General features: G+C 47.3%; 1 protein-coding gene across 1 annotated transcript in view; it reads right to left on the bottom strand.

Moving 5' to 3' along the window:
• LOC137095325 (solute carrier family 35 member E1-like) overlaps positions 1–24,174 on the bottom strand; it is a 45,987-nt gene extending 21,813 nt beyond the window's left edge. The window contains 4 exon segments of the mRNA XM_067461824.1: positions 4,576–4,701; positions 7,089–7,226; positions 7,364–7,434; positions 23,329–24,174. Of these exon segments, the coding sequence (XP_067317925.1) occupies positions 4,576–4,701; positions 7,089–7,226; positions 7,364–7,434; positions 23,329–23,764 (771 nt within the window). The 5' untranslated portion in view covers positions 23,765–24,174.
• Between the last annotated feature and the right edge of the window lie 615 nt (positions 24,175–24,789).

The following is a 24,789-nucleotide window of genomic DNA, read 5'->3' as shown; positions in this document are numbered from 1 at the left end:
GAAAAAAGGAAGAAGGAAGGAAAGAGGAAGAGAAGGAAGGAGGAGAGAAGGAAACAAAAAAGGGAAGGGAGGAAAGACAGAGCAAAGGAAGAAGAGAAAGGAGAGAAGGAAAGAAATAAAGAGAAGGAAGAATGGGAGCAAAAAGGTAAGGAAGGAAGTAAACAGGTGGAGAAGGAAGAAAGGAAAGAAGAAAAGGAAATGAAGTAAGGAGTGAAAGAAGGAGAGAAAGAGGGAGAGAAGATTGGCCACAGCAACGGGTGGCGGATAAAGCTAGTACATATAATAAAAGCCAGTTTGTATGCGAAGGACAAAAGTGTGGCGGTGTGGCGGGAGGAGTATGTGCCAGCATTCTGATTGGCTGCCGCTGTGGTGCTATTTGCATATGGTCTCTAATTGGCCAGCTTCAATAAGAGCCCCTGGTGAAGAAAAGATTACAGACTATGGATGATGGGACTTGCCGTACCTAAACTCACTTTCTGAGACCACTGTGACCCTCATCCAATGATTGCTCAAGAACAAAACTTGGGACACAGAGCCCCCATCACCCACTCTCCATTCTGGTGCAATTTTGAGGAGGTTGGACAACAGATGACGGGACTCGCAGTACCTTCACTAACTTCCTGAGACCACTGCGAGCCATATAACGAAGACCAATCTTGATACACAATTCCTTTCTCAAATAACTCGCGCAGTGCCGGATCCCCAAGCTAGTCTATAAGAAAAATCAAAGTTTGTATGCGGCAGAAGTGTGGCGGAAGTGTATGTGCCCGTGGTGGAGAAAAGGGTTCATGATAGAAACAGAGAAGGAAATTTGCATATAGTCTCTGATTGACCAGCTACAATTCCAAGATTCCAAGATAACAAAGAGAGGAAAAGAAAAGGCCAGGGGTTCAGTCAGAAAATTACCAATACAGACCAAACTTGGCACACAGAGCCCCCATGACCCACTCTACATCCTACTGCAGTTTGGAGGAGGATGAACCATGGATGATGGGTCTTGCAGTACCATCACTCACATTCTGAGACCACTGTTAACCTCATCCAAACTTGGCACATAGATCTCTCATGACACACTTTATGTCCTGGTGTGGTTTGGCCGGGGATGGACTATGGATTATGGGACTTGCAGTACCTTTGCTCAATTCTTGAGACCACTGCAACCCTCATCCAATTACCTATAAAGACCAAACTTGACACACTGTTTCTTCATGACGCACTCTACATCCTGGTGCAGTATGGAGGAGGATGCACCATGGACAATGGGACTTGCAATACATGCACTCCTTTCCTAAGACCAATACAACTGCAAACGATGGATCAGGATCACAATTCACACAGAGAGCCTGCATGATACATTTTAGTATGTATCTATATATATATAAATGCTTCTGTCGTTGTTAGTACCCTAAAAACAAAAGAAAAAAACGACAGAATGAAATGACCCCAAATTTGGCAACAAGATGTCTCACAACGCAAGGTATGACCAACAATAATAAAAAACCAAATAAAAAAACCTAGTGCGGTTTGGAAAAAATTGGAGTTGGGTGATGGGACTTGCAGTAACTTCACTCACTTCCTGAGACCACTGAGACTCTCGCCAATGACTGATCAAGACAAAACTTGGCACACAGAGCCCCCATGACCCACTCTACATCCTAGTGCACTTTCAAGGAGGACAGGCTATGAATGATGGGACTTCAAGTACCTTCACTCTCTTCCCAGGATTTTTGCAACCCTCATCTAATGACCGATCAAGTTGAAACTTGGCACACAGAGCCCCCATGACCCACTCTACATTCTGGTACTATTTGGAGGAGGATGGACCACAGATGATGGGACTCGCAGTATCTTCACTAACTTTCTGAGACCACTGCGAACCATATAAATAACAGATAAAGATCAACCTTGATACACAATTCCTTTCTCAAATAACCCGGGCAGCGTCGGGTCCCCAAGATAATATATATAATATTCATGTATTATATAGCAGTATATATAATAGCAATACATAAAGTATTATAATTTTACATATGTATATATATATATAGACAGATATAGGTATATATCACCAACCAGTGATCCAACATCTATCCATATTTGTGTATGTGTGTGTGTCTACACTGCCATGTAATCCTGTCCTAAATAATTTGGATTTTACATGTCAGAGTAGAAGGGGTGACTGAATGTATCTAAACTATAGATTTAATAAAGGAGGATAAAGCTGGGGGGGGGGGGAGAGAAAGGAAGGAAAGAAGGTAAGGAATGGAAGAAAAGCAAGTGAGGGAGGAGTAATGGAGAAATGGAAAGGGAGGGAGGGAGGGAGGAGGGAGAGGGAAGAGAGAAGGAATTAAAGGAAGGAAGAAAAGTAGAAAAGGGAAGGGAAGAAAGAAGGGAGGGAAGGAGGAGTTGGAGTGGATAAGAGAATGGGGAGAAATTGTTCATCTGGTGAGCTCTGTGAACCCAAAGAGGGATCGGGACCAAACTTGGGATGAATTCTCAATATGCCCAAAGGTGAATTCTGGTGGAAATTGGGGGAAATTGACCTTGGGAGCTGCTTGGATGTCCAACTCATTTGGAGTTAATGAGGAGCCTGAACTGGGCTCACCCCTTCTTTCCTTCCTCCCTGGCACACTCTGCTTTATTAGGGGCGGGGGCTTACTGGAACCCCTTGATGGCAGCCCCCAAGGGGAGAGCTGAAGATGGAGGAAGAAGGGAAGGAGGAATTATAGAAGGGAAGGAGAGAAGAGAGGGAGGAAAGGAAAGAGGAAAGAGAGACGGAAGGAGGAAAATGAGGAGGGAGAGGAAAGAGAGAAGGGAGGGAGGAGAGGAAGAACAAAAGGCACGAAGGGAGGAAATGGGGGAAGAGAGAAGGGAGGGAGAGAAGAATGAGGGAGAGAGCAAGAAGGAATAGAAGGAAGGAAGGGGATGAAAGAGGAAAGGGAGTTTGAACTACAATTTGAATGGCAGAGCATTGAAATGGAAGTTCCTTTCCTTTGCCTTCCCTTCCTTTGTCCTGCTAAATCGGACCTCCTCCTCTGTCTCCTCCAGCATACTGATTTCTAATTTCTACTCCCAAGGGAGGAGGGTGAAGGAGTAAGAAGAGGCCCCTCTGCCTCCCGCTCCCTTGGTCAGGCTGGTCCATGTCTTTCCTCTACAGGAGAACTGCGAGGAGCCGAGGCTGACTTCAGGCCGTTGCTGGCACAGGCTCCGCCACGTGGAGCTCTCCTGTGTGTGCGAGCACGCGCACACACAACCCTCCCCCGGTCCCTGTACGCATGCCCAGTGGCATCTTCTCCTTTGTTACGATTTGTAAGTTATTTTGTTTTTTGTTTTTTATTATTGTTGGTCATACCTTGCGTTGTGAAACATGTTGTTGCCAAATTTGGGGTCATTTGGCCCTGTAGTTTTTTTTGTATTTAGGGTAGTAACAATGACAGAAGCATTCATATATATATATAGATACGTACTAAAATGTATTTCTACAAAATATATTTTGTTTATTTATTTATAGTATCTATATTCCGCCTTCTCACCCTGAACGGGACTCAGGGTGGATCACAGAACATTCAATGCTGTTATATATGGACAAGACAGACAACTGTACATAGAATCAAAGAGTTGGAGGAGACCTCATGGGCCATCTGTTCCAATCATGGGGCATCTATTCCAAGAAGCAGGAAAATTACCTTCAAAGCACTCCCAATAGATGCCACCCAGCCTGTTTCAAAGCCTCCAAAGAAGGTGCCTCCACCACACTGGGGCAGAGAGAGAGAGAGAGAGAGAGAGAGAGAGAGTTCAACTCCTGAACAGCTCTCCTTAAAGTTAGGAAGTTCTTCCTAATGTTTAGGTGGAATCTCCTTTCCTGTAGTTTGAAGCCATTGTTCCACATCCTAGTGTCCAGGGCCGCAGAAAACAAGCTTGCTCCATCCTCCTTATTATATAAATAGAGATCTATATATAGAGTTTCCCATCTTCAGCATCTTGGAGGCTTTTGCTTGGATCTGGCCATGGTGTGTGTGTGCATGTGCTGTCGCTCCATCTTCCCTGCCAAAGAGCTTAGTTTGTAAACTTCCTCCTTGATCAAATCACCAGCATTTTTCTGGCATTTCTTTATGGGTGCCTTAAATACCTCCCTGCTTTTAAAGCAGTACCTATTTATCTATTCACGTTTGTTTTCAAACTGCTAGGTAGGCAGAAGCTGGGCTAAAGGTTAGGAGCTCACCCTTACCCAGGCTTCAAACTGCCAATCTTTTTACTGGCAAGACTAACTACAGCTGGTGGTTAACCCGCTGTGCTAAAGCCCAGCCTTGTTGTGTTTATTTATTTACGGTAAATAAATATCATAAATAAATAAATACATATTAAAATATACATAGCAGAGATTAAACACAAAGATACGAGTTTAAAAGTTATGCTTAAACCTGGCTAGATAGTTTTTAACACAAATCTAATTGTGCACTCTAATTTTGGGAAGGTGAGTTAATACAGTCCTCTTTTCCAAACGCCAGCAGCAAACTAATATGATTGGGAAACTGAAAGACAGCGCAAGGGGAGTGTCTCCCTTCCCAAACCTACCAAGTTATTCTCGACAAGAAAGGAAGACAGATCCACCAGGACCCACGTCGGGATCATGAAGAAGACGGCATGGCAGCCCAGGATGTTCAGCAAGCGAAGGTGATGGATGCGTGAATCCCTCAAGACCTAAAAGAACAGACCTTTCAGAAGGAGACCCATCCCTTTGGTACCTGCCTTCGCGCAGCTCCCCCTAAACTCAAGGCCAGCCAAACAAACCCTTCAAATGCCCCTTTATAGTGCAAAATTGGACCTGTGAGTCTGCAAGAGTTGTTCTCTGCTGGACTTCAGCAGGTTTTCATGTCCTTTAAAGGATTGTATAAGGAAGATAGGAAGGCGCTCCAGGGGGCAACCTATCACTCTTGCCCTCTTTCTCTGCTCTTTGGAAGAAGTTTATTCCAGCTGCTTTAAAAAGGTCAGAATATTCTTAAGGATCCAACTCACCTTGAATATTCCTGTTTTGAATTAATGATACAAACAAATAGGCTGAGAGAGAGGTTGGACTCTATATTGAGCTCTAAGGTTTCAAACTGATGTGGCATTATGAGGTTGCGCAAGAGCGATTCGAATCTGATTAGAAGGAGGGGTGCTTTGTTTTGAAATTGTACATATATAATGTGCATTGGGGATGGCAATGAATTTCATTGTACAGTAGAGTCTCGCTAATCCGACATGAACGGGCCGGCAGAATGTTGGATAAATGAAAATATCAGATAATACAAGTGATTTAGGTTAGACTGAGTCACCAAACCAGAGGAAGCAAGACCTAAATTTCCTAATTCAATATTTTTATATTTTAAATTGTATTGTAATGCTTTTAATGGACTCTACTGTCCTTTGAGAAAACATATTACTATCTTATGATCAGGAAGTTCTTCCGAACATTTAAGTGGGAGCTCTTTTCCTGCCATTTGACCTGTGTTGTGACCCACCTCAAGAAGAAGTGGATAAGAAATAAAAATATTATTATTGTTGTTATTATTTTCTGCTGCTCTGGAGACTGAGGCTGGTTCTACACTGCCCTATAGCCCAGGACTTGATCCTAGATTATCTGTTAGTGTAATCATATAATACAGTTTAAAGCAGATAACCTGGGATCTGATCCTGGGAGAGAGGGCAGTGTAGATCCAGCCTCAGTAATTTATAATTTTATGTCTTACCTGCATTTCCTCGTGGCTTGATGGTCACAGCACAATCAAAACACACAAACATTGTAAAAATTGGGTTGCTATGAGTTTTTCAGCTTGTATGGCCATCTTCAGTAGCATTTTTCTCCTGATGTTTTGCCTGCCTCTGTGCCAGGCATCCTAAGAGGTTTGTGAAGTCTGTTGGAAATGAGGCAAGTGCAGTTTATGTATCTGTGGAATGTTTTCAGGATGGGAGAAAGAACTCCTGTCTGTTGGAGGCAAGTGTGAATGTTGCAATTGGCCAGCTTGATTAGCATTGAAAAGCCTTGCAGCTGTGGACAAATGCAGGACAGACATGAATCAAAGAACATGAAAGGCACTGCAGACAACCAGAGGAGTCAGCCATAGCAGAGCACTTCATGACCCAACCTGGACACAGCATATTATAGGAGAACACTGAAATGTGGGACCACTCTAACAACCATCATGCCAGACTACACAAAGAAGCCATTGGAATCCACATGAAGCATCTGGACAATTTCAACAGAAAGGAAAAACCATGAAAATGAACAAAATGTGACAGCCAGAATTATAAAACATCAGAATCAAGACAGCAAATAAAGAGCACCACACAGAAACAGGGAAGTTCAGAAAGCAAAAAATCAAGTGCTAGTTAACACTTCCCAAAGAAAGGATGCCCCCAGGCAGCAACAGTCAGGCTTTGAAGCTGCAAAGCTTTTCAATGCTAATCAAGCTGGCTAACTGAATCATTCATACTTGCCTCAAAGATACAAAAATTCTTTCTCCCACCTTGGAAATTCCACAGACATATAAACCCATTTTTCCTAGTTTCCAACAGACCTTACAAACCTCTGAGGATGACTGCCAAAGATGTGGGTAAAATGTCAGGAGAGAATTCTATTGGAACATGGTCATACAGGCTGAAAAACTCATAGTAACCCAGTGATTCTGGGCATGAAAGCCTTCAACATTGTAAAAATTAAATAAATGTAGTTATTAAATTGGAGTTATATAACAGATATATATTAACTTGTATTTCTACAAAACACACATTAAAGCAGTTTGTCACCCTCCTTCATGTTTCAAAGACTGAAACACAGCTCTTAAACCCTATTCTCTCAGCCTTCTCTTCTCCAAGCTAAACATTCCCAGCTCCTTATTTGACTACTTATTGGAATTCCTTTCGCCACTGCCACCCTCTTCATTTCCTCTTCTACAAAACAGTCGCCACCATCTTCCTCATGCTGAGATTACACAAAACCCCGCTTTGCTTTCCGCAGGGAGAGCGGCCACCTTGGGACAGCAAAAGACAACCCAGCACTGAATCCTCAGAACATAAAGCAGGAGCAGGAAGAGGAGTCCGCTGACCTTCTTGGAGAAGATGTTTTGCAGCGAGAAGCAGAGAGTGGCGGCCAGAGCGCTGACTAGGCCCCAGGTGTCAAAGGAGAGCTCTGTGACGGTGGCCAGCAGCACTCCGCCAATGATGGGGACGAGGGAGAGGTAGACCTGGGAGAGGCGGGAAGAGAGTAGGGAGGGCAATGGAGGGAGTGGGGGGACTTGAACCAGACCCGTCCCTAGCACCCTCATCTTCCCTGCAACATCATAGAACAGGGAAGGGACCATGTTTCTCCCTTTCCCCTTACCTTGGTTGTCTGTTTTTCCTTCATGATGATTCTGGACAGCAGGACCACCCAGATGGGCATGGTTGCCTTCACTGGAAAGAGAAGGAGTTAGCCTGACATCAAGACCAGGAAAAATCCTGGAGAAAATCATTAAGGAGGCAGTCTGCAATCACTTAGAAAGGAATGCTGGGATCACTAAAATCAGAATAGATTCCTCAAAAACAAGCAATAATAATAATCTATATAAATATAAATATAAATATCAATTTATGAGTGACCTCATAATTCCCAAAATACTTCATTGATTGCTTTGAAATTTGGACACAATGTAGAAATCAAACAGGCGAAGGTTTAAAGGTGGCCAAAATCCAACTACTATACAGATGTTACACCTGTGACAGGTAAAAACATGTTTAGCTTCAAAACCAGAATGGAGCCCTGAGGGACCCTGCAGGCCACTGGCCAAGGGTCCATCACGCCAGGAAGGAGCAGAGCCACTGCAAAACAGTGCCCCCGAGCCCCATCCTGGAGACCCAGCCCAGAAAGAGGCCATGGTTGATGGTATCAAAAGCCGCTGAGAGGTCCAGGAGAACTAGCAGGAATGCACTCCCCCTATCTAGTTCTCTTGGTAGATTATCCACCAAGGCTGAACATGATTGTCTACCAAGGCTGAACAGGGTTCTGCCTGTGCTGGATGGGGTTACACTCCCCTTGAAAATGCGAGTGCTCTGATTGGGAGTTTTCATGGACTCATAGCTGAGCCTGAAACCTTAGGTTGCAACGGTGGCTAGGGGGTGTCGCACAACTAAAATTTGTATGCCAGCTGCGCCCGTACCTTGGGAAGTCAGACTTGGCCACAGAGGTCCACACCCTCAATACATCTACTCCAACATGTTCTACGTGGGATTGCCTTTGAAGATTGTTTGAAAGCTCCAAATAGTTCAACGAGAGGTAGACAGGTTAATAACTGGCATTCAGGGAGCACACAACTCCCATGTTGAAACTAGCTCCACTGCCTACCAGTTGCTACCAAGCACAATTCAAAGTACCAACTTTGGCCTATAAATCCTAAATGGCTCCAGCCCAGTTTACCTGTCTGAACGTATTTCCCTCTATGAATCACTGCGGAGATGAAGATCTTCCAGGGAGGCCCTGCTCTTGGTCCCACCACTGTCAAAGACGTGTTTGGCGGGGAAGAGAGAGAGGGCCTTCTCAGTTATTGACCCTGAGCTATAGAACTCCCTCCCTGGTGAGATTAGATCTGCTCCCTCCCTCCTGTCCTTCAGAAAGATGGTAAAAGCCTGGCTGTGGGACCAAGCCTTTGGGTCAGTGCAATAAGGCAATAAGAAACTTTACCCTGCTGACCAGAGTCAATATAGACTATTTGAGACAATTTTAAACAGTTGATTTTAACATGAAGACATCTGATTTTAGTGTGTACATAGGATTATAGTTTGTTTATGTTCTGGTATTGAATGTTTGCTGTGCATGTATGCATTGTGCTCTGCCCTGAGTCCCCTTCAGTGAAAAAAGGGCGGAATATAAATGCTTTAAATAAAATAAAATAAATAAATAAACAAATGCTGTCTCAGTTTTGAAATCTGCCTTGAAACCAGATTGAAAAGGACCCAGATAATTAGTCATGCCAGGCTCATCACTTTTTTGATAAAGTTACAAGCTTGGTGGATGCAGGGCATGCTGTGGATGGAAATTTCAGGAAGGCCTTCCTGCTGTGACGGTCTGGATGAGGGCGAACAAATTGAAATTGAATCCAGACAAGACAGAGGTACTCCTGGTTAGTCGTAAGGCCGAACAGGGTATAGGGTTACAGCCTGTGTTGGATGGGGTCGCACTCCCCCTGAAGACGCAGGTTCGCAGTTTGGGTATGATCCTGGACTCATCGCTGAGCCTGGAACCCCAGGTCTCGGAAGTGACCAGGGGAGCATTCGCACAGTTAAAACTCGTGCGCCAACTGCGCCCGTACCTTGGGAAGTCTGACTTGGCCACGGTAGTCCATGCTCTGGTCACATCCCGTTTAGATTACTGCAACACTCTACGTGGGGCTGCCTTTGAAGACGGTTCGGAAGCTCCAACTAGTCCAACGCTCGGCAGCCATGATACTAACAGGAGCGGAGTGCAGGGAGCATACTACTCCTCTGCTGCACCAGCTCCACTGGCTGCCGATTTGCTACCGAGCCCAATTCAAAGTGCTGGCATTGGCCTTTAAAGCCCTAAACGGTTCTGGCCCAACCTACCTATCCGAACGTATCTCGGCCTATCAGCGCGCCAGGACCCTTAGATCTTCTGGGGAGGCCCTGGTCTCTATCCCGCCTGCTTCACAGGTGCGGCTGGCGGGGACGAGAGACAGGGCCTTTTCTGTGGTGGCCCCTCGGCTGTGGAATGCCCTTCCCATGGAGGTAAGATCAGCCCCCTCGCTAATGGTGTTCCGGAAAAGATTAAAAACCTGGATGTTTGAACAAGCATTTGGTTAATCAGTGCAATGAATGTGACGATTACAGGAATGGAAATATGGACGACGAATCTGGATCACGACTCTAGTTATGAGATGCATTGTGTTGTTATTGTTGTGTTGATGTTGTATATTGTGCTTTTATGGTTTTAAATTATATTGTTGTTGATTATCTTGTTGTAAACCGCGTTGAGTCGCCAGTTAGGCTGAGAAACGGCGGTATACAAGTAAATAAATAAATAAATAAATGTTTTCATGCCATCCAACTATCCGACTTTATGATACACAGCATATGACCATTTTAATCAAATGTTTTTGATTTAATGCATTTTAATGATCTGTTTTAAATGTGTCTATGACTGTGGTTAGCACTCAAATGAGTGCTTGTTGTGAAGCCGTCCTGAGTCCCCCCCATCCCCGGGGGTAAGAAGGACAGGTTACACATGTACGAAATAAACAAATAAATGGCCAAAAGGGAGGACAGGACATATGAACCAGCCATAAAAGTGAATGGCCCTGAGGGGGGGGGGGGGGGAGTGGGGTCTGGAATTTGGAAAGGGGCAACTTCCAGGTGCCAGGACTCTTGCATTATTTATGATATTGTAGCTAGGCCTATATATACGGGCAGGAGTGCAAGGCTCTTGTATTCTGATCCATAAAGACGTTTGGTATCTATAGCCTTTGTGCATCTTGGCGTGTTCTTTCAGAGAAGACTGATCCACAGCCACAGGTAATAGTATGATAGCTGGGTCCGGAAGCTCCGAGCGTTACGGAGAGGCCACATTGCTCCTTCAGGAGCGCTATTTGCACAAGAGAGATTTAGCTAATGTAAGCCAGGCCAGAGACAGATAATATAGAACAAGGGTCCTCAAACTTTTTGAACAGAGGGCCAGGTTAGGTCCTTCAAACTGTTGGAGGGGCTGATTATAATTTGAAAAAAATGAACAAATTCCTATGGACACTGCACACATCTTATTTGTAGTGCAAAAAAAAATTTAAAAGAACAATTTTTACAAATCTATATCTATATCTATATCTTATCTATATCTATACATATAATAAAGGTGAAAGTTTGTATGCGGCGGACAAAAGTGTGGCGGTGCGACGGGAGGAATATGTGCCAGCGTTTTGATTGGCCAGCCTGAAAGTTCCAACATTCTGATTGGCTGCCGCAGTGGTGCTATTTGCATATGGTCTCTGATTGGCCAGCTTCAATAGGAGCCTCTGGTGGAGAAAAGAGTTCATGGAAGAAACGGGGACATGAGAAGGAAATTTGCATATGGTCTCTGATTGGCCAGCCTCAATTCCAAGATTCCGAGATGACTAAGAGAGGAAAGGAAAAGGCCAGAGGGGGCTGAGTCAAGCAATTACCAATACAGACCACACTTGGCACACAGAGCCTGCAAGACCGACTCGACATCCTACTGCAACCATGGATGATGGGACTTGCAGTACTATCACTCACATTCTGAGACCGCTGTTAACCTCATCCAATGACTGATCAGGACCAAACTTGGAACATAGACCTCTCATTACCCACTTTACGTCTGGTGTGGTTTGGCCGGGGATGGACCATGGATTATGGGACTTGCAGTACCTTTGCTCAATTCTTGAGACCACTGCAACCCTCATCCAATTACCGATAAATACCAAACTTGGCATACTGAGTCTCCATGACACACTCTACATCCTGGTGCAGTTTGGAGGAGGATGCACCATGGACGATGGAACTTGCAATGCCTGCACTCCCTTCCTAAGACCATTACAACTGCCAATAATGATGGATCAGGACCACAATTTACACAGAGAGCCCACATGACCCACTCATCCTGGTGCGGATTGGAAGAATTTGACAATGGATGATGGGACTTGCAGTCACTTCACTCACTTCCTGAGACCACTGAGACCCTCGCCAATGACTGATCAAGACCAAACTTGGCACAGAGTCCCCATGACCCACTCTACATCCTGGTGCACTTTCGAGGAGGACAGACCATGGATGATGGGGCTTCAAGTACCTCCACTCCCTTCCCAAGACTGCTGCAACCCTTAGTAATGTCCGATCAAGACCAAACTTGGCACACAGAGCCACCTTGACCCACTCTACATCCCGATGCTGTTTGGAGGAGGACGGACAATGGATGATGGGACTTCAAGTTCCTTCACTCACTTCCTGAAAACAATGACCAATAAAGACCAAATTTGGCATACAGAACCGCCATTATCCACTTTCTCTAATAACCCGGGCAGCGCCGGGTCCCCAAGCTAGTATATAATAAAAGTCAAAACTTGTATGCGGCGGATGTGTGGCGGTGTATGTGCCGGCTTTCTGATTGGCCAGCCTGAAAGTTCCAAGATTCTGACTGGCTGCTGCTGTGGTGCTATTTGCATATAATCCCTGATTGGCCTGCTTCAACAGAAGCCCCTGGTGGAGAAAAATGTTCATGACAGAAACAGGGACACGACAGAAGGAAATTTGCATATGGTCTCTGATTGGCCAGCCTCAATTCCAAGATTCCGAGATGACAAAGAGAGGAAAGGAAAGGCCAGGGGCTCTGTCAGAACATTACCAATACAGACCACACTTGGCAAACAGAGCACACAAAACCCACTCTACATCCTACTGCAGTTTGGAGAAGGATGAACCATGGATGATGGGACTTGCAGTACCATCATTCACATTCTGAGACCGCTGTTAACCTCATCCAATGACTGATCAGGACCAAACTTGGCACATAGACCTCTCATGACCCACTTTACGTCCTGGTGTGGTTTGGCTGGGGATGGACCATGGATTATGGGACTTGCAGTACCTTTGCTCAATTCTTGAGACCACTGCAACCCTCATCCAATTAGCGATAAAGATCAAACTTGGCACACTGAGTCTCCATGATGCACTCTACATCCTGGTGCAGTTTGGAGGAGGATGCACCATGGATAATGGGGCTTGCAATACCTGCACTCCTTCCCTACGACCATTACAACTGCCAACAATGATGGGTCAAGACCACAATTTACACAGAGAGCCTGCATGAATTTGTCAATGGATGATGGGACTTGCAGTCACTGCACTCACTTCCTGAGACCACTGAGACCCTCGCCAATGGCCAGCTTCAATTCCAAGATTCCGAGATGACAGAGGAAAGGAAAGGCCAGAGGGGGCTGAGTCAGACAATTACCAAGACAGACCACACTTGGCAAACAGAGCACACAAGACCCACTCGACATCCTACTGCAGTTTGGAGGAGGATGAACCATGGATGATGGGACTTGCAGTACCATCATTCACATTCTGAGACCGCTGTTAACCTCATCCAATGACTGATCAGGACCAAACTTGGCACATAGACCTCTCATGACCCACTTTACGTCCTGCTGTGGTTTGGCCGAGGATGGACCGTGGATTATGGGACTTGCAGTACCATTGCTCAATTCATCAGACCACTGCAACCCTCATCCAAATACCAAAAAATACCAAACTTGGCACACTGAGTCACCATGACGCACTCTACATCCAGGTGCAGTTTGAAGGAGGATGCACCATGGACGATGGGACTTGCAATACCTGCACTACCTTCCTACGACCATTACAACTGCCAACAATGATGGGTCAACACCACAATTTACACAAAGAGCCTGCATGACCCATTCTACATCCTGGTGTGGTTTGGAAGAATTTGTCAATGCATGATGGGACTTGCAGTCACTGCACTCACTTCCTGGGACCACTGAGACCCTCGCCAATGACTGATCAAGACCAAACTTGGCACACAGAGTCTCCATGACCCACTCTACATCCTGGTGCACTTTCGAGGAGGACAGACCATGGATGATGAGACTTCAAGTACCTCCACTCCCTTCCCAAGATTGCTGCAACCCTCATTAATGACCAATCTAGACCAAACTTGGCACACAGAGCCCCCATGACCCACTCTACATCCTGCTGCAGTTTTGGAGGAGGGTTGACCATGGATTATGGGACTTGCAGTACGTTTACTCACTTACTGAAACCACTGCGACCCTAATCCAATGACTGATCAAGACCAAACTTAGCACACAGAGCCCCCATGACCCACTCTACATCTTGGTGCAGTTTGGAGGAGGACAGATCGTGGATGATGGGACTTCAAGTACCTCCACTCCATTCCCAAGATCGCTGCAACCATCATCCATAGACCAATCTAGACCAAACTTAGCACACAGAGCCCCCATGACCCACTCTATATCCTGCTGCTGTTTGGAGAAAGGTGGACCATGGATGATGGCACTTCAAGTACCTTCACTCACTTCCTGAAAACAATACAACCATCATCCAATGACCAATAAAGACCAAACTTGGCAAAGCCCTAAACGGTTCCGGCCCAAAATACCTTGAGTACCGCATCTCGGCCTACGAGCCCACGAGGACCTTGAGATCGTCCGGGGAGGCCCTTCTCTCGGTCCCGCCTGCCTCACAGGCACGCCTGGCGGGGACTAGAGAACGGGCCTTCTCGGTGGTGGCCCCCCGGCTGTGGAACTCCCTCCCTGCTGCAATCAGACAGGTGCCTTCCCTCATGGCCTTCCGCAGGGGCCTGAAGACCTGGCTCTTCGAAAAGGCCTTCAATTAAGTGCTTTGTTTTCTTGGAATGACCACCGGAATGGACTATGACTACGAGATTGATTATGATTCAAACAAGACGAAGCGGATTTTTAGCTTAATTAGCTGTGTGTTAGTAAGATGTATGTTATAGTCCTAATCTATTGTAATTGTTGTCTTTATGTTCTATGTTCTGTACACCGCCACGAGTCGCCTTCGGGCTGAGAGTGGCGGTTAACAAATGCAAATAATAAATAAATAAATAATAAATAATAGAGAACCGCCATTACCCACTTTCTCTAATAACCCGGGCAGCGCCGGGTCCCCAAGCTAGTATATAATAAAAGTCAAAACTTGTATGCGGAGGGCAAAAGTGTGGCGGTGTATGTGCTCGCTTTCTGATTGGCTGCCACTGTGGTCTCTGATTGGCCAGCCTGAAAGTTCAAAGATTCCGATTGGCTGGGCAGCGTTGCTATTTGCATATGGTCACTGATTGGCCAGCTTCAAGAGGAGCCCCTGGTGGAGAAAAGAGTTCATGACAGAAACGGAGTCATGAGAAGGAAATTTGCATATGGTCTCTGATTGGACAGCCTCAAATTAAACATTCCGAGATGACAAAGAGAGGAAAGGAAAGGCCGGGGGCTGGTTCAGAACACTCCCAATACAGACCGAAATAGGCACACAGAGCCCCCATCATCCACTCTACATCCTACTGCAGTTTGGAGGAGTATGAACCATGGATGATGGGACTTGCAGTACCACCACTCACATTCTGAGACCGCTGTTAACCTTATCCAATGTCTGATCAGGACCAAACTTCGCACATAGACCTCTCATGACCCACTTTATGTCATGGTGTGGTTTGGCCGGGGATGGACCGTGGATTATGGGACTTGCAGTACCACTGCTCAGTTCTTCAGTCATTGCAACCCTCATCCAATTACCAATAAATACCAAACTTGGCACACTGTGTCTCCATGACGCACTCTACATCCAGGTGCAGTTTGAAGGAGGATGCATCATGGACGATGGGACTTGCAATACCTGCACTCCCTTCCTAAGACCATTACAACTGCCAACGATGATGGATCAGGACCACAATTTACACAGAGACCCAGCATGACCCACTCTACATCCTGGTGCGGTTTGGAAGAATTTGACAATGGATGATGGGACTTGCAGTCGCTTCACTCACTTCCTGAGACCACTGAGACCCTCGCCAATGACTCATCAAGACTAAACTTGGCACATGGAGCTTCAATGACCCACTCTACATCCTGGAGCTGTTTGGAGGACGACAGACCATGGATGGGACTTCAAGTACCTCCACTACCCAAGACTGCTGCAAAACTCATCTAATGACCAATCAAGACCAACGTTGGCACACAGAGCCCCCATGACCCACACTACATCCTGCTGCAGTATTGGAGAAGGGTGGACCATGGATGATGGAACTTCCAGTACCTTCACTCACATTGTGAGACCTCTGCAAACCTCATCCAATGACGGATCAAGACCAAACTTGGCACATAGACCTCTCATGACCCACTTTACGTCCTGGTGTTGTTTGGAAAACTTTGGAGATGGATGATGGGACTTGCAGTACCTTTGCTCACTTCCTGAGACCACTGAGACCCTCGCCAATGACTAATCAAGACTAAACTTGCCACATGGAGCTCCAACGACCCACTCTACATCCTGGTGCTGTTTGGAGGAGGACAGACCATGGATGATGGGACTTCAAGTACCTCCACTCCCTTCCAAAGATTGCTGCAACCCTCTTCTAATGACCAATCAAGACCACACTTGGCACACAGAGCCCCCATGATCCACTCTACATCCTGCTGCAGTTTGAAAGAGGATGGACTTTGGATGATGGGACTTGCACTACCTTCACTCACTTACTGACACCACTGCCACCCTCATCTAATGACTGATAAAGACCAAACTTGGCACACAGAGCCCCCATGACCCACTCTATATCCTGCTGCTGTTTGTAGGAGGATGGGCCATGGATGATGGGAGTGAAGTACCTTCACTCACTTCCTGAAAATAATGCAGCCGTTATCCAAAGACCAATAAAGACCAAACTTGGCATACAGAACCACCATTACCCACTTTCTCTAATAACCCGGGCAACGCCGGGTCCCCAAGCTAGTATATAATAAAGAAGAGTGTTTGTTTGTATCGGACAGAGGAAGGGCGGATGGTGTATGTGCCAGCGTTCTGATTGGCTGCCGCTGTGCTGCTATTTGCATATGGTCTCTGATTGGCCAGCTTCAATAGGAGCCCCTGGTGGAGAAGAGGGTTCATGGCAGAAACGGGGCATGACAGAAGGAAATTTGCATATGGTCTCTGATTGGCCAGCCTCAAATGCAAGATTCCGAGATGACAAAGAGAGGAAAGGAAAGGCCGGGGCCTGGGTCAGAACACTACCAATACACACCGAAATAGGCACACAGAGCCCCCATCACCCACTCTACATCCTACTGCAGTGGATGATGGGACTTGCAGTACCACCACTCACATTCTGAGACCGCTGTTAACCTTATCCAATGACTGATCAGGACCAAACTTCGCACAGAGACCTCTCATAACCCACTTTACGTCCTGGTGTGGTTTGGCTGGGGATGGACCATGGATTATGGGACTTGCAGTACCATTGCTCATTTTTCAGACCACTGCAACCCTCATCCAATTACCAATAAATACCAAACTTGGCACACTGAGTCTCCATGACGCACTCTACATCCAGGTGCAGTTTGAAGGAGGATGCACCATGGACGATGGGACTTGCAATACCTGCACTCCCTTCCGAAGACCATTACAACTGCCAACGATGATGGATCAGGACCACAATTTACACAGAGACCCAGCATGACCCACTCTACATCCTGGTGCGGTTTGGAAAAATTTAACAATGGATGATGGGACTTGCAGTCACTTCACTCACTTCCTGAGACCACTGAGACCCTCACCAATGACTCATCAAGACTAAACTTGGCACATGGAGCTTCAATGACCCACTCTACATCCTGGAGCAGTTTGGAGGACGACAGACCATGGATGATGGGACTTCAAGTACCTCCACTCCCCAAGACTGCTGCAGAACTCATCTAATGATCAATCAACAAAGTTGGCACACAGAGCCCCCATGACCCACTCTACCTCCTACTGCAGTTTTGGAGAAGGGTGGACCATGGATGATGGAACTTCCAGTACCTTCACTCTCATTCTGAGACCTCTGCAAACCTCATCCAATGACGGATCAACACCAAACTTGGCACATAGACCTCTCATGACCCACTTTACGTCCTGGTGTTATTTGGAAAACTTTGGAGATGGATGATGGGACTTACAGTACCTTTGCTCACTTCCTGAGACCACTGAGACCCTCGCCAATGACTAATCAAGACTAAACTTGGCACATGGAGCACCAATGACCCACTCTACATCCTGGTGCAGTTTGGAGGAGGACAGACCATGGATGATGGGACTTCAAGTACCTCCACTCCCTTCCAAAGATTGCTGCAACCCTCTTCTAATGACCAATCAAGACCACACTTGGCAGACAGAGCCCCCATGATCCACTCTACATCCTGCTGCAATTTGAAAGGGGATGGACTTTGGATGATGGGACTTGCAATACCTTCACTCACTTACTGACACCACTGCCACCCTCATCTAATGACTGATAAAGACCAAACTTGGCACACAGAGCCCCCATGACCCACTCTATATCCTGCTGCTGTTTGTAGGAGGATGGCCCATGGATGATGGGACTTCAAGTACCTTCACTCACTTCCTGAAAATAATGCTGCCATTATCCAAAGACCAATAAAGACCAAACTTGGCATACGGAACCGCCATAACCCACTTTCTCTAATAACCCGGGCAACGCCGGGTCCCCAAGCTAGTATATAATAAAAGAGAATGTTTGTGGGCGAGGGAGGACATAGGTAGGAGTTTGTGGCAGCTTTCTGATTGGCTGCCACTGTGGTGCTATTTGCATATGGCCTCTGATTGGCCAGCCTGAAAGTTCCAAGATTCTCAAGTGGCTGAGAGGGGAAAGGAAATCTGCATATGGTTTCTGATTGGCCAACCTCAGCAGGGCCCCCTGGTGGCAAAGAGGGTTAATGACAGCTGCAGGGACATGAGAGAAGAAAATTTGCATATGGTTTCTGATTGGCCTTCTGCTAAGTCCTTGCAGGCCTTCTAGGTTGCCTTCTCCCAGCTAGGCCCCAAAAGAGGCAGCCAGCTTCCCTCTTCTACATTGTGTCCAAGAAGGCAGCTTCTGACTGGGTGATCTGAAAAAGCATTGTCCTTCTACAAGGTATGGCACTACATTATTCCAATGAAAGCAGAGAAAAACAATAATTATATTTTTAATGATGCCTTTTTATGCTTCTGAACATTTCTGGCCCCCAAAGCCCCCTCACCTCGGCCTCCTTTGACCCTTCTGCCAAATCCTTGCAGGCCTTCTAGGTTGCCTTTTCCTAGCTAGGCCCCAAAAGAGGTAGCCATCTTTCCTCTTCTTCCAATGTACACCTCTCATGACCCACTTTACACCCTGGTGTGCTTCGACCGGGGATGGACCATGGATTATGGGACTTGCAGTACCTTCACTCCATTCCTGAGACCTCTGCAATCCTCATCCAATTACCAATACAGACCACACTTGGCACACTGTGTCTCCATGACGCATTCAAAATACTGCTGCGGTTTTGAGGAGGATGCACCATGGATGATGGGACTTGCAATACCTGCACTCCCTTCCTAAGACCATTACAACTGCCAACAATGATGGATCAAGACCACAATGTACACAGAGAACCCGCATGGCCCACTCTACATCCTGCTGCGGTTTGGAAGAATTTGACAATGGGTGATGGGACTTGCAGTCACTTCACTCAATTCCTGAAACCACTGAGACCCTCACCAATGACTGATCAAGACCAAACTTGGCACACAGAGTCCCCATGACCCACTCTACAACCTGGTGCACTTTTGTGGAGGACAGACCATGGATGATGGGACTTCAAGTACCTCCACTCCTTTCCCAAGACTGCTGCAACCCTCATCTAATGTCTGATCAAGACCAAACTTCGCACACAGAGCCCCCATGAGCCACTCTACATCCCGATGCTGTTTAGAGAAGAACGGACCATGGATGATGGGACTTCCAGTGCGCTTCAGGGCAGTGTGGGCCACTAATGATGGGATTTGCAGTACCTTCACCCGATTCATTTCTCACAGAACATTGTAGCCCCTACAAATCACAGACCACGCCCAAACTTGGCACACAAAGTACTAATGACCCACTCTACATCCTGATTCACTTCTAAGGGGGATGGACCATGGATGATGGGACTTGCAGTATCTTTACTCACTTACTGAAACCACTGCAACCCACATCCAATGACCAATCAAGGCCAAACTGGCACACGGAGACCCCATCACCCACTCTACATCCTGGTGCACTTTCGAGGAGGACAGACCATGGATGATGGGGCTTCAAGTACCTCTACTCCCCAAGACTGCTGCAACCTACATCTAATGACCAATCAAGTCCAAACTTGGCACACAGAGCCACCATGACTCACTCTACATCCTGCTGCAGTTTGAAAGAGGATGGACTTCGGATGATGGGACTTGCAGTACCTTCACTCACTTACTGACACCACTGCCACCCTCATCTAATGACTGATAAAGACCAAACTTGGCACACAGAGCCCCCATGACCCACTCTATATCCTGCTGCTGTTTTTAGGAGGATGGACCATGGATGATGGGACTTCAAGTACCTTCACTCACTTCCTGAAAATAATGCAGCCGTTATCCAAACACCAATAAAGACCAAACTTGGCATACAGAACCGCCATTACCCACTTTCTCTAATAACCCGGGCAGCACCGGGTCCCCAAGCTAGTATATAATAAAAGTCAAAGTTTGTATGTGTGGGAGGACAGAGGGAGGACGTAGGGCAGAGGGAGGACGTAGGGCAGAGGAGTTTGTGCCGGCTTTCTGATTGGCCAGCCTGAAAGTTCCAAGATTCTGACTGGCTGCTGCTGTGGTGCTATTTGCATATGATCCCTGATTAGCCTGCTTCAACAGGAGCTCCTGGTGGAGAAAAGGGTTCATGACAGAAACAGGGACATGACAGAAGGAAATTTGCATATGGTCTCTGATTGGCCAGCCTCAATTCCAACATTCCGAGATGACAAAGAGAGGAAAGGAAAGGCCGGGGGCTGGGTCAGAACACTACCAATACAGACCGAAATAGGCACACAGAGCCCACATCACCCACTCTACATCCTACTGCAGTTTGGAGGAGGATGAACCATGGATGATGGGAATTGCAGTACCACCACTCACATTCTGAGACCACTGTTAACCTCATCCAATGACTGATCAGGACCAAACTTGGCACATAGACCTCTCATGACCCACTTTACGTCCTGGTATGGTTTGGTCCGGGATGGACCATGGATTATGGGACTTGCGGTACCTTTGCTCAATTCTTGAGACCACTGCAACCCTCATCAAATTACCAACAAAGACCAAACTTGGCACACTGAGTCTCCATGATGCACTCTACATCCTGGTGCGGCTTGGAGGAGGATGCACCATGGACGATGGGACTTGCAATACCTGCACTCCCTTCCTGAGACCATTATAACTGCCAACAATGATGGATCAGGACCACAATTTTCACAGAGAGCCCGCATAACCCACTCTACATCCTGGTGCGGTTTGGAAGAATTTGACAATGGATGATGGGACTTGCAGTCACTTCGCTCACTTCCTGAGACCACGGAGACCCTCACCAATGACTGATCAAGACCAAACTTGGCACACAGTGTCCCCATGACCCACTCTGCATCCTGGTGCACTTTCGAGGAGGACAGACCATGGATGATGGGACTTTAAGTACCTCCACTCCCTTCCCAAGACTGCTGCAACCCTCATCTAATGTCCAAACAAAACCAAACTTGGTACACAGAGCCCCCATGACCCACTCTACATCCTAATACGGTTTGAAGTAGGGCATGCCATGGATGATGGGACTTGAAGTACCTCTACTCGCTTTCCGAGACTGCTGCGACCCTCAACAATGACTGAACAACACCAAACTTGGCACATAGACCTCTCATGACCCACTTTATGCCCTGGTGAGGTTTGACTGTGGATCGTGCATGGATTTTGGGACTTGCAGTACCTTCGCTCAATTCCTGAGACCACTGCAAAACATCATCCAATTTCCGATAAGGACCAAACTTGGCACACCGGGTCTCCATGATGCACTCTACATCCTGGTATGGTTTGGAGGATGATGCACCATGGACGAAGGGACTTAGAGTACCTTAACTCAGTGAAACCACTGAGACCCTCATCCAATGACTGATGAAGACCAAACTTGGCACAGAGAGCCCCCATGGCCAACAACATTCTGGTGAGGTTTGGGAGAGAACAGACTATGGATGATGGGACTTCAAGTACCTCCACTCACTTCCCAAGACTGGTGCAACCCTCATCTAATGACCAATCAAGACCAAACTTGGCACACAGAGCCCCCATGAGCGACTCTACATCCTGGTGCTGTTTGGAGGAGGACGGACAATGGATTATGGGACTTGCAGTACCTTCACTCACTTCCTGAAACCACAGTGACACTCATCCAAATACCAAGAAAGACCAAACTTGGCACAGAGTGCCCCCATGGCCAACTCAACATTCTGGTGATGTTTGAGGGAGACTATGGATTATGGGACTTGCAGTACCTTAACTCATGTTCTGAGACTGCTGTGATCCTCATCCAATGACTGATCAAGACCAAACTTAGCACACAGAGCCCCCATGACCCACTTTACGTCCTGCTGCAGTTTGAAAGGGGATGGACTTTGGGTGATGGGACTTGCAGTACCTTCACTCACTTACTGACTCCACTGCCATCCTCATCTAATGACTGATAAAGACCAAACTTGGCACACAGAGCCCCCATGACCCACTCTATATCCTGCTGCTGTTTGGAGGAGGATGGGCCATTGATGATGGGACTTCAAGTACCTTCACTCACTTCCTGAAAATAATGCAGCCGTTATCCAAAGACCAATAAAGACCAAACTTGGCATACAGAACCGCCATTACCCACTTTCTCTAATAACCCGGGCAACGCCGGGTCCCCAAGCTAGTATAAACTTATTAGTATTGCAATCGGAAGTGTGGGCCTGCTTTCGGCTGATGAGATAAGATTTTTGTATGCTTTCAAGTCGTTTCAGATTTAGGTTGACCCTGAGTGATGGTCGGGTAAATGACCTTGAAGGGCCGTATCTGGCCCTCGGGCCTTAGTTTGAGGACCCCTGATATAGAAGGAATGTAAGAATTTTTTAATGGTGAAACCCTAGCCCTTGCCCTAACTCTGAACCATAGGGTAAGACTAAGCCTAACCCCTTACCCAAACCCAAACCCGTACCCTAACCATAACCCCTAACCGTAACTGTAACCCAAACCCTAATCCTTACGCTAACCTTAAAGCATACCCTAACCGTAAACCTTAACCCTTACACTTACCATAACCCAAACCCTAAACTTTGCCCGAATCCTTACCCTAAGCGTCCCCTCCTTTCTATCCTTTCCTTTGCTCTCTCCACCCCCTCACTTCCCTTATTCACAGCAGCCTTGGCAGCATCTCCCTAACGCTCGGAGCTTCCCGACCCAGCTATCATATATCACCTCAAGTAGGAACTGAGAAACCTTACACTTCATTCTACAAGGTCACCATGACCTTCTAGCAAGGAAACTTGTCCAATGTGCTCTCTTCAAACTCTATTATTATAATTGATATTGAGGCGGGATGGAGAGGGTGGCCCTTGGGGTCTCCCCTGGATTCTGATGCTAATGCAGAGGCCGAGGGGAAGGGTGTGGTGGAGTCGGTCTTACCGGTGTGGGCGTAGGAGACGGGCACCCTCCAGAGGGAGACGTGTGCGGAGACGGAGGCGAGGTACTTCCCGAAGGCGAGCGGGAGGATGAGGCGCGGGTAGGCGCGGGGCGGGAGCTGCGCGGGGCCGGCGGCGGGCACCCTCCAGGCGCGGAGCAGCGGCGGGAGCAGCGCCACCAGGCCCAGCACGTGACACAGCGAGACCGTCACTGGGCGCGGGAACACGTCCAGCAGCACCTTGTTCACCACGTTGCCGCCCGCGCTCAGTGTGTACCAGGCCAGAAATAGCGCCGGCACCCGCAGTACCCCCGGCGGGGGAGGAGGAAGAGGAGAAGCAACAGAGGGAGCCGGAGGAGAAGCAGAAGGGGGCGGCTCCGAGGCCAGGGAAGGGCCTGGCGGGAGAGATGCCGCGGGACGGGGAGGAGGCGACAGCGCCATCCTCGGCGGCGGCGGCACGGAAAGAGCTGACAGGCCGCCGCCGCCCGTCTCGCGCTCGATCGCTCACTCCGCTGGCGCTCTGGACGCGTCACTTCCGGAGGGCTGCCAAAAGTGCAGGCCCGGCCTACGGAAACCCATAAGGACGCCGCCTCCCACTTACTCACTCGCATGTAGCCCGGACGCATCACTTCCGGAAAGTGCAGGCCCGGCCTACCGAAGTCCCTTGAGACGCTTGTCTCTCCCTCACTTTGTACTACTACTCCGAGATGTCATTTGCGGAAAGTGTAAGCCTAGCCTGTGGGCGCTGTCCCTCCCTCCCTCACTGTAGTCCGGATACGTCACTCCAGAAGTGCAAGCCCGAGGGGGTTGCCCCCGCCCCGCTGCCTGCGCTCACAGATCGGGAAGCAGGAGCTGCGGCGCTTCTTCGCCCCACCCTGCGTTTCCGCTTCCTATCCAAAGCTACTGTAAACCACTGCCTCCTCCTGAGAAAAATGTGTAAGATCACAAAGGATTACTACCTCACCCGCCTCATAGGAAATCTGCTACAAAACAGTAGCTTTCTTGTTGAGTTCTAGGGCCAGAGAAGCAGATAATAATAATAATCATCATCATCTTTAGGTTCTTGTGGGTTTTTTCGGGCTATAGAGCCATGTTCTAGAGGCATTTCTCCTAACGTTTTGCCTGCATCTATGGCAAGCATCCTCAGAGGTAGTGAGGTCTGTTGGAATTAGGACAATGGGTTTATATATCTGTGGAATGGCTGGGGTGGGGCAAAGAGCTCTTCTCTGCTGGAGCTAGGTGTGAATGTTTCAACTGACCACCTTCATTAGCATTTGAAGGCCTAATTGAGCCTGGGAAAATCTCTTGTTGAGAGGTGTTAAATGTGCCTGGTTGTTTCCTTTCTGTTGTTTTGCTGTTGTAATTTTAGAGCTTTTTAATACTGGTAGCCAGATTTTGTTCATTTTCATGGTCTCTTCCTTTCTGTTGAAATTGTCCACATGCTTGTGGATTTCAATGGCTTCTCT

This window comes from Anolis sagrei, chromosome Y (genome assembly GCF_037176765.1).
Source record: "Anolis sagrei isolate rAnoSag1 chromosome Y, rAnoSag1.mat, whole genome shotgun sequence".
NCBI classification, from domain to species: domain Eukaryota; kingdom Metazoa; phylum Chordata; class Lepidosauria; order Squamata; family Dactyloidae; genus Anolis; species Anolis sagrei.
Note: the sequence above shows the minus strand (reverse complement) of the source record. Positions and strands in the feature narration are given on the sequence as shown.